The following is an 11,467-nucleotide window of genomic DNA, read 5'->3' on the forward strand; positions in this document are numbered from 1 at the left end:
GCAGAGATGGACCGTGTGATGAAGATGGCGTCAGAGCGGGGGGTGGTGATCTTCACCTTGAACTCATGCTGCATGTGCCACACGGTAACCCGCCTCTTCACCGACCTCGGTGTCAATGCTCTGGTTCATGAGCTAGACCATGATCCCAAGGGCAAGGAGATGGAGAGGGCGCTCCTCAAGCTTCTCGGGAAGGGGCCACCCGTCCCAGCAGTGTTCATCGGTGGAAAGCTTGTCGGCGGCACCAATAAGGTCATGTCTCTGCACCTTGGTGGTGAGCTGGTCCCCATGATACGGAATGCAGGTGCCCTATGGCTGTAGAGGGCATTCTACACGGTCAATATAGTCGGAGGGATGGATATTTACCGAGCCTAACTCTGGTACCACTCGGCAAAATAAATAGTCCAAGAGTGTGGAAGACAAGTTTTGGTATATATAGAATAACCTCAGAGCCTAAGTAGTATGTCGAGATAGGTATTTTCAAGTCCTATTCTGACAACAAATTTTGGATCACCATATGTGGTAAGCTTACCCCAATCTATGTAGTAAGCTATGTGTAGGTTGCTTTTGCGCCTCTCTTCTTACCCCAATCTATGTATCCATCTATATTTTACTCACCCTTTTTGCACGTGCTATAGAGCTATTGGATATGTATATTGAGTGTCAATTATTTATTATATCTGTATTTTTTTATCACGGAACCTCGTCAAGAGCATAATGTGATGATCCCAGTGATTCAAATGGAAGAAAGAATGACACGATTTATAATAAAATAAAATGCATGGGATGGGAGGTCATAATTAATACTTTTTTGATAGTGTCGGTTTGGTCATAGTTCTTTTAAAAATGCACGTTTAGGTCTCATTTGTGGACTAAGTTGCCCAACATTGTTCCTTCTCCCCCGAGCATCATCTGACCTGCTCGCATGACACATTGAAGGGGGGCCGTGGGAGCTTTCCCGCTCCAAGCGGTTGATTTGTATACAGGAACACTCCTATAAATCCCTCTATTCTCACTCTCCATTCCCTAGGTTATCTCTCCCGGTCTCCTCTCTCTCCCATGCCCTACTCCGGTAACACTACTATAGGGCGGCACACTGACCGGCCAAAACATATCATCGTTGAGTCGCCTCGGACCCATGAACAGTTCCCAGTCGGTGATGAATATGTCATCATTGACGGGGTAGCTGACCGATTAGTGATGACATATATCAGTGATGGCCTAGTTGGTTTATGGAATATATATTGGCATATCATAAATGAAAGAAGTATAAATATCATCCTTACACACGTTCCATATATCATCACGCATGCATATGGTAATTCTACAAATTTTCGATCGGTGTAAGTAGTAAGCTATGTGCATGGTTTTTATGCATATATCTTGCTTTTGTGCCCTTTTCTTACCCCAATCTAATGTATCTGCATGTACTCATCCCATTTTGCATGTACTACATGGCTATTCGCTATGTGTGATTATAAATTATGTTGTATGTTTCTGCAATGGAATTACGAGACGAGGACAATGTGTTCTTGCTAATTCATATAGGAGAAAGAATGAACTGGTTTACAAATAAAAAACACGGTAAAAATGAAATAATGCACGACTGATTAGAGGGCAATTGTAGAAAACCCTAACAATGGAACAACCACCTAGCTAAACTAGGTTTGGAGCTACATCTAGCAAAACAACAATAATGACAATCAGACGCCACCCTCTCGTTGGAAATGCTCATGCTCCTGTTACAAGAAAAAGACACATCTGTGATGATACACATTCATCATAGTAAGTCTGTTTTATTATCATCGATGTATATCCATGGCGGGTTTGTGGCATAATCAACATTGTTGTACATGTGCTATCGTACATCACTTCCATGGAAAAGTCGTTTTTTCTCATGAAAGTGTGCCCTCCCATGACAAAAATGACACATCATGAAAGTGGTTTCCATCGCAGGTGACCGGCTCAACTGAGACAACATCAACACGTGGAAGCTGCCATAACATGCCGTCTTTAAGCTAATGTGCGGGGTACAAGATCCTATATCAGTTAACAATGTGGTCTCCTATGGTTTGCCCACGTTTTGGCATCCTATTGGGCTGAGCAAACTATGTGTCTACTATTCATTGGAACAAGCATCACACATTAGATGGCCTAAGTGTAGCTTTTGCACGTCAGCACATGTCACCTGGCCCAATGGAGGCCCATTGAGGTAAAAAGGCTAGCCCAACCTAGGCCATGCATGGTTAAGGCCTACGGGCTTCTATCAAAGCTTCGTGCTTCTGGCCCATGGAAGGCCCGTTAAAGGCCTACGTGCGCCTGTCCATTAACAGTCCGTGTCTATATGGCCCATTGACATCCTGTGTGGATTTGGCTCACCACCTCCTAGTGGGTTTGTCGGTTTGGTTTAGGCACGTTGCTTCTTTTGGCCCATTTGCAGCCCGTGGTACTTTTGGTATGTATGTGACCGATGGTTATTTCATCCCGTATGCTACCCAAGTTTCTTCTGGCCCATATTACGACATGCTATAATGTCGGCACGTTTGCAGACTATGGTGCTTTCGGCCCATCAATGGCTTGTTGTGCTTTTTCTGTCTGCTTGTGGCCCACGGTGCTTTAGGCCCGAGGCAGTGGTTATTTAGGACCATTGGTGGCCCGTGGTTATTTCAACCCGTTAATGACCCGTGGTTGGGTCAACTCATTAGCGGACCGCAGGAAGAAACATACGGCAATTAACAATAAATATGTACGTTACAATAGGACATTGCACTACTAGGGAAAAGCCTAGCAGCAGCGCGGGTTTTAGGCCTATCAGTAGCGCGGGCAGTAGCGCTACTAGTACGGCGCTAGAGCTAAAGGTTAGCAGTAGCGTGCTTTAACCCACGGTACTGCTATATCGAGTTAGTAGTAGCGCTTTCTCAGGAGAGCGCTACTGGTAATTACTAGTAGCGCTCCTCCCTGCCCGTGCTACTACTATTATTTCGCATTTTATTTCTTTTTATTTCATGTTGTATTCATACACCTTTATACAAGTTTTCATACAACAGGAATTTAGAGATTGTTTTTACATCATAATGAGTTATTACATCACGGGGTGAAAGAACCGTGGACTAGTTTCAAGTGGATGGACATCCACTTGAAACTAATATGCGGTTCTTTCACCCAATGATATAATAAATATCATCATCATCATCATATCATTAAAAACTTATCATCATAATACATCATTGTCATATAACACCTCCTCAAGATCATCGTTTTCATCAATGAGACATCACATAGCAAATTGGTCACTAGTCATAATCACAACTACTCCTCATCATCAATTCTAACACATTGTACCACATAATAAACATATTGTACATCATAGGAACCTACTACATTCTCTTAGGACCTACTATATTCTCTAAGGTAAAATAGCAAAAAACAAGATAGCCCTTGACTCTCCATTATGGAGAATGGAGATGATCCTGTCTCTAATTCTTTCCTTTTGCTTAATGTTGCTTCCAAGAACCTCCTTACGAATGTCCAAACATTTTTTCCATTCTTTGATTAGCATGTGTTCACCTGTTTTAGAAATCCGATATGCACAGGTGAGATCCGTAGGATGACCTGGCTGTATGTTCAGAACTTCAAGGCGACCATTCTGATACATCAGATGAGGCACACAATCCATCGGGATTTTCTGTTGGAAAACATAGTAATAACTTCGTAGTTAGCAATGATGTACTAGTTTTAGAAGTATGCAAAAGATGCATGGATGTCGTAATAGTAAAAAATCTTACCAGGGTATCTCCATAGAAGTTATTGTGGTTCAACACGTGCACTAGTGGCATGTATTCACCATAATTTGGAGGAGTTCGATAATAGGTATTGTAATTCTCAAGATAAGTACAAAATGCGATCAGATGATTTTTCTCCTTATAAGTTAATTTGGAGCCATTGGTGTAGTGGGTTTTGTCTACCATCTTCCGCACATTGTTTGAAGAATCAAAATAAGCTGTCAATGGAAATAAGTTGTCAACTATTTTGAAATAAACAATACAAATTAGTTAATAACTATGTTTGAGAAACTCACATAGCGGTAGAATCGGAAGCGTATCAACAAGGACCCAAATGTCCATATTGTCTTGCTCGATGTCAGGATCACCAAGATCCATGGTGACAATCATACCCTCATAAAAACAATACATTTTGCAAAGTGCTTCCCAATTTGGGCAACCAAAATGGGTTACGCTCGGAGAATTGTACAGATTTACTTCAAAATCCATATCATGATGGGTCCTTAGGTGTATTTTCTTTGTTTCAAAATTTTCATGGTCTTCAAAACCCATCCTCTCCAAGACATAGTGTCTTGCATGGCATGCGATAAGCTAGTCGAATTGTAAAAGATGAAAATTAGACGTTGAAATAGTTGAAGTCGTGCTTAATTACGAAAAAAACACTTGTCGTCGTTGCGTACCGTTTCAACATCGAAGGTCTCCTCGAGCTTAATGCTGAAGCGCCGATCTTTGTCCAGGTGAGGGCACCTGTCGCACATACCTCGATCGTTGTGGCACATGCTGCACTCCCCCGGGGGACTGTCGTCGTCCGAGTACGACATTTCCTACGTTCATAATTCAAAGATTAAACTTGTATAATTAAATATATGTACTAAAAAACATAAATTAGATCATTATTTTTCGAGAAAATCTAGGCCACTCGATATTTCCTACATATTCTAGCACAAGTCATGCCAGAATTCACCGAAAAATCCGGCATGACCTTTGCTAAAAAAGGACATATCAAGCGCCTGAAATTTGCCAGAACGGAAATTAATCAACACTCCGGCAAAACATAGGCCACTCGGAGGTGTAACCTGAACATGACCGGCCACTTGGGCAACCACATATCCTATTTGAGCAACACAAGATATACATGTTTGGCATGGAGATTTGGCTGGTCTCACCTCGAGGTCGGAGGGGGTCGGTGACGGGGACGACGACGGGGATGATGGAGGGGCTCCTTGATTTCTGCAAAAGCAAAAACCCTATAAGTTATCACTAATACATCCCGAATAATTGCTTAAACTAAAAAAATAACAACAAATATGACATGTTCAACTAGTTCTATTAATTCAACTAGTTCTTACTAAACATAAACTTACTATAAACAGAAAAAAAACTAGTTCTTTCTAAAAATAAAGTAGTTCAACTAGTTATATTAATTTTCTTACTAAAAATACATTAGTTTTATTAATTCAACTAGTTCAACTAGTTTATTAATTTACTTACTAAACTAGTTCAACTAAAACTAAACTAGTTCAACTACTTTATTAATTTACTTACTAATTATTTTAAACACTTACTAAAAACAGTAAAAAAACTACATTATACAATAGTAAAAAACATCTACTACTACTAATTAACATCTACTACTACTAAAAATCATTATCTACGAACCCTAAATTAAAATCTACTACTACTAAAAAACATCTACTAACTAAGCAGAGAGAGAGGGGGGGGTGGGGGAGGGGTGTGGGGCTTACAAAGAGGGGAGAGACGGTGGCGGGGAGGTGCTCGGCGACGGAGAGGTAGGGGTGGCGAGTGCGGGCTCGGGATCGGGAGGCGGCGGTCCTGGGCGGGCTCAGGCTGCGGCGGTGAGGTCAAGCTCGGGCTCGGGCGACGGCGGTGAGGGCAGGCTCGGGCTCGGCCTCGGGCAGCGGCGGTGAGGGCAGGCTCGGACTCGGGCGGCGGCGACAGAGGAGTTAGGGGAACAGGGGGAGAGTGGGAAGTAGGACTTAGTGAAATTTTGAGCCCGCGGGTGGTTAAGTCGAACTAGCAGTAGCGCACTTTAGGAAACGCGCTATAGCTAAATTAGCTACAGCGCGTTTTAGATAAAAACGCTACTGCTAAGTCTAAGCACGCATCAAAAATATACATTAGTCATCATTGATCTTTTTGTGTAGAATCTAAATAGTCAACATGAATCCTCACTGTACCTGTATAGGTACAGGCGAGGATTCATATTGTAGCCACAAATCCTACACATATAGTTCAATCAAGACCAAGTGCTCGAGATAGTTTGAGAAGAAACATATTTAAGGTGGTAAACACCTTGTTCGCTTAGCAGTATGGGACTAAACTTAATTAGGTGCAATACTTAGCAGCAACGAGTTTTGAAGAAAACGCTGCTACTAAGTACTTTAGCAGTAGCGCGTCCAGGGAAGGGCGCTACTACTATACCGAGACTGGAGGCAACGCCGTGGCAATTATAGTAGTAGCGCTTGTTTCACCTAGAGCGCTACTGCTACCGGGTTATTTGTAGCGCGGTTTCCTCAAGCACGCTACTGCTAATTAGCAGTAGCGTCTGTTTTTAACTGCGCTGCTGCTAGGATTCTGTGTATAAGGTTTTCCCTAGTAGTGTTGTAGCATATTATATCCATTGGGCATCAAATTTCTCCACAAGTGCAGATGAACGCAATAAGCAAACAAGTTTAAAGAAATTAGACCATTCCGATAGAGCTTAAGAAACGTTAACCTTGCCGCAAAGTTGCAGTGTAAGAAGTTGAGCAAGATGATGAGACTGCCCCTTTTTGACGCTTATATATCCTCCATCACTAGATGTTTAGTGATAATGTGCAGATATGACTTTTCATCATCTTCCTTAGTGATTCGACTTCTAGTCAGAGCACAATTGAACCTTGTGTTTCTGCTTGGAGTTAAGACTGAAGAAGGCAAGCTGATTCAGGCATTGACTTCAGAAAGCTTGCATCACTGGCAATGGAGAGTATCTCGAACACTACATTGGGACATTACTTTCTAGTTGTCTCACTATCTTCAAGATGATTTGCATTCTTATGTGCATTTGCTTCTAGGAAAGAAAACATGGGTTTGTCACGTTGTCTTGAGGGGACTTTGCCATGATATATGCATTAGCTTTAAGAGAGAGAAACAATGGTTTATCTCACTATCTTTAGGAGACATTGCCATCATATGTGAGTTAGCATTCTAAAAGAGGAACAAGAACACAGATAACAAGTTTTGCATGTATATAAACAACCATGGTCACTATATTTGATCATTCCACCCGGATCCCAGGGTATATCGGTTTGTTTCAGTTTGTCCTATGTTTTTATTTGTTCACATGATATGTGTTATTCCTGGAGCATCGTTTAATTTTGTTTGTTGATATGTACAATAATCACACATGAGTGAATATACTTTGGGAGAACTCATGCATGGTCATGCATCTATATAATTGCTCTTTTGCTTCACTTGTAGTAATTCTTAAAGCATGAATCCTTTTAGCAATACATTTTATACTCCCTTTTGCTTCAGTAATATTTGAATAGAAAGTTGAATAGAGAATGTATGTTGGCATGATATTAATACGTTGGTGCTAAAAGTAATATGTATGCATTGCTGGTACAATCAAAATTGCATGAACAAGTCCAGAGTGACAAAACTTGAAGAGATGATTCCTTGCAATAGTTTGAGGCCTCTTTTGATCTGGAGTATTTTCATAGGAAAAACACAGGAACAAGGATTACATTGGAAAATTTCATATAGATGCATTCGATTAGTTGGAAACACGTACATGAATTCCATATGAATATTATCCATTTCCTTTGTTTTTAAGGAAACTACACATCAACTCAAAGCTCATTTTTTTCATAGGAACGAGGCAACAAATTTCTTAGGATGACAGGTGCCATCCTATCAAATTCCCATACTATTCCTAATTCCTATGTTTTAGTTTCCTCCAAAGTGAATGAGCCCCGAGATAACATCGGGGTATAGATGAATCCGCCGATAAATGTCTTTGAATAGAGTAATGAAGAGATCTTGTTAAATTATGTGAAATCATTGCCTTTCTTCATTAATGAACAAAAAATTGGTAACCTCTAGTATTGCAATTAAGTCCAAGTTCAGGGGTAGTTGTAAGTAAACGGGTGCCGAGGTTAGACCGGGACACGTGATGGGCTTCGGCACCACCAAACTTTATCCTAGGAGTTTATCAATTGCATGATATTGATGAGACAACCATACCATGTTCATAGGTGATCTAGTTCTTTATGACTAATGCAAGTTGATGCCACATTGCTTCATGTACCTTAATTATTTTTCTAGCCTCTTTGGTATTGAGCAATGCCCAATCTCACATTGAGACTAGGCGCATACTTCACTAATGCATCCAAGCGCTATTGGATGACTTCCTCTTGTTCTCCTACACACAAGCCCACAACATTATCTTCCTTAAAACAACACCTTACCTATCTATTATGGCATTTTCATATATTATCATGCAACATCCATCGTTATTTTCATTACATGACCAGAGATGGCATCGTTCATTGTCATATTGATTTGCATAATCATATACAATTGGCATTATTATTGTGGAAAAGCCATGATTCATCATTATTTATTATACCCTACTCTTGATCGTTGCACATCCTAGTACACAACTAGAGGCATTCATTTAGAGTTTCTAAATCATGTTTATTATTTGTTCACTTGACTTGTATCTTGTATCGAGTTATAAGTAAATTTAAAATGTATTATTCATCACTATGGAATATTGCTCCTACGTGTGAGGATATATGTATGTTACTAAGTAACATGATATATTTTGTATACGTCTGCCCTGTACAACACCTGAACGACAATTTCCTGAATCCCACAGTAAAACTACCAAGTGTGCTGACTAAAAGCCCACCCCCAATCCTATCTTCTACCTTCCCGGAAACCATCGTCCGGCCCAAAATCCCCACCCAATCTACCATCATCGGTCGCTAGCCCCGACGCACCCGTCGTCGCCTGCCACCTCCAATCCGCCACCATCGTCTATTAGAGCGCCATGTCCCCAGCCACCCCAAGCTCGTGCTGAAGGAAATATGCCCTAGAGGCAATAATAAAGTTGTTATTTATATTTCCTTATATCATGATAAATGTTTATTATTCATGCTAGAATTGTATTAACCGGAAACTTGATACATGTGTGAATACATCGAAAAAACAAAGTGTCCCTAGTATGCCTCTACTTGACTAGCTCGTTAATCAAAGATAGTTGAGTTTCCTGACCATAGACATGTGTTGTCATTTGATGAACGGGATCACATCATTAGGAGAATGATGTGATGGACAAGACCCATCTGTTAGCTTAGCATAATGATCGTTAAGTTTTAGTGCTATTGCTTTCTTCATGACTTGTACATATTCCTTTGACTATGAGATTATGCAACTCCCGAATACCGGAGGAACACCTTGTGTGGTATCAGACGTCACAACATAACTGGGTGATTGTAAAGATGCTCTACAGGTGTCTCCGAAGGTGTTTGTTGGGTTGGCATAGATCGAGATTAGGATTTGTCACTCTGAGTATCGGAGGGGTATCTCTGGACCCTCTCGGTAATGCACGTCATGATAAGCCTTGCAAGCAATGTGACTAATGAGTTAGTTACAGGATGATGCATTACGGAACGAGTAAAGAGACTTGCCGGTAACGAGATTGAACTAGGTATGAGGATACCGATGATCGAATCTCGGGCAAGTAACATACCGATGACCAAGGGAATAACGTATGTTGTCATTGCCGTTTGACCGACAAAGATCTTTGTACAATATGTAGGAACCAATATGAGCATCCAGGTTCCGCTGTTGGTTATTGATCGGAGTTGTGTCTCGGTCATGTCTACATAGTTCTCGAACCTGTAGGGTCCGCACGCTTAACGTGCGATGACGATTTGTATTATGAGTTATATGTTTTGGTGACCGAAGAATGTTCGGAGTCCCGGATGAGATCACAGACATGATGAGGAGTCTCGAAATAGTCGAGAGGTAAAGATTGATATATTGGACGATAGTATTCGGACACTGGAATGGTTCCGGAGTGTTTCAGATATTTTTCGGAGTACCGGGAGGTTACTGGAACCCCCCGGGGAAAGTATTGGGCCTCATGGGCCATAGGGGAGAGAGAGGGCTGCCCACAAGGGGGTGGCGCCCCCCAAGGGGAGTCCGAATAGGACAAGGGGAGTGGGCGTGGCCCCCCTTTCCCTCTCCCTCTCCTCTCCTTCCCCTTTCCCCCTTCGAAAGAAAGGAAAGGGGGAGCCGACTAGGATTGGGAGTCCTAGTCGGTTTCCCCCCATGATGCGCCCCTTGTGGCCGGCCTCCTCCCTCCTCCTTTATATACGGGGGCAGGTGGCACCCCATAGCACATCAATTGTTCTCTTAGCCGTGTGCGGTTCCCCTCTCCATAGTTTACTCCTCCGGTCATAGCGTCGTAGTGCTTAGGCGAAGCCCTGCGCGGATCACATCACCATCACCGTCACCACGCCATCGTGCTAACGAAACTCTCCCTCGACACTTTTCTGGATCAAGAGTTCGAGGGACGTCATCGAGCTGAACGTGTGCAGAACTCGTAGGTGCCATACGTTCGGTGCTTGATCGGTTGGATCACGAAGACGTTCGACTACATCAACCATGTTAAGCTAACGCTTCCGCTTTCGGTCTATGAGGGTACATGGACACACTCTCGCCCTCTCGTTGCTTTGCTTCTCCTAGATAGATCTTGCGTGATCATAGGAATTTTTTGAAATTGCATGCTACGTTCCCCTACAGTGGCATCCGAGCCAGGTCTATGCTTAGATGATATGCACGAGTAGAACACAAAGAGTTATGGGCGATCATAGTCATACTGCTTACCACCAACGTCTGATTTTGATTCGGTGGTATTGTTGGATGAAGCGGCCCGGACCAACCTTACATGACCACGTTCATGAGACCGGTTCCACCGACAGACATGCAACTTGTTTTGCATAAAGGTGGCTGGCGGGTGTCTGTTTCTCCAACTTTAGTTGAATCGAATTTGACTACGGCCGGTCCTTGTTGAAGGTTAAAACAGCACTGCTACCTCTTGAGCACTGCGTTGGTTTTCCCATGAAGAGGAAAGGGTGATGCAGCAAAGTAGCGTAAGTATTTCCCTCAGTTTTTGAGAACCAAGGTATCAATCCAGTAGGAGGCTACGCGCGAGTCCCTCGTACCTACACAAAACAAATAACTCCTCGCAACCAACGCGATAAGGGGTTGTCAATCCCTTCACGGTCACTTACGAGAGTGAGATCTGATAGATATGATAGGATAATATTTTTGGTATTTTTGTGATAAAGATGCAAAGTAAAATAAAAGCAAAGTAAAAAAGCAAAGGAAATAAATAAGTGTTGGAAGATTAATATGATGAAGATAGACCCGGGGGCCATAGGTTTCACTAGTGGCTTCTCTCAAGAGCATAAATATTCTACGGTGGGTGAACGAATTACTGTTGAGCAATTGACAAAATTGAGCATAGTTATGAGAATATCTAGGTATGATCATGTATGTAGGCACCACGTCCGAGACAAGTAGACCGACTCCTGCCTGCATCTACTACTATTACTCCACTCATCGACCGCTATCCAGCATGCATCTAGAGTATTAAGTTCATGAAAACA

At 42.1% G+C, this 11,467-nt stretch overlaps 1 protein-coding gene across 1 annotated transcript; it reads left to right on the forward strand.

Annotated features, from left to right (window-relative positions):
• Window positions 1-925, forward strand: LOC109777430 (putative glutaredoxin-C14). Its single transcript, XM_020336065.4, has one exon. It carries the CDS (start codon window positions 7-9, stop codon window positions 316-318), a length of 312 nt encoding a protein of 103 aa, XP_020191654.1. The 5' UTR covers window positions 1-6; the 3' UTR covers window positions 319-925.
• The last annotated feature ends 10,542 nt before the right edge of the window (window positions 926-11,467 follow it).

This window comes from Aegilops tauschii, chromosome 5, assembly GCF_002575655.3.
Source record: "Aegilops tauschii subsp. strangulata cultivar AL8/78 chromosome 5, Aet v6.0, whole genome shotgun sequence".
In the NCBI taxonomy this organism is placed as follows: domain Eukaryota; kingdom Viridiplantae; phylum Streptophyta; class Magnoliopsida; order Poales; family Poaceae; genus Aegilops; species Aegilops tauschii.

What these genes read in the sequence shown, in the direction of transcription:
- LOC109777430 (XM_020336065.4), top strand. Translation starts at nt 7, where the DNA reads ATGGACCGTGTGATGAAGATGGCGTCAGAGCGGGGGGTGGTGATCTTC.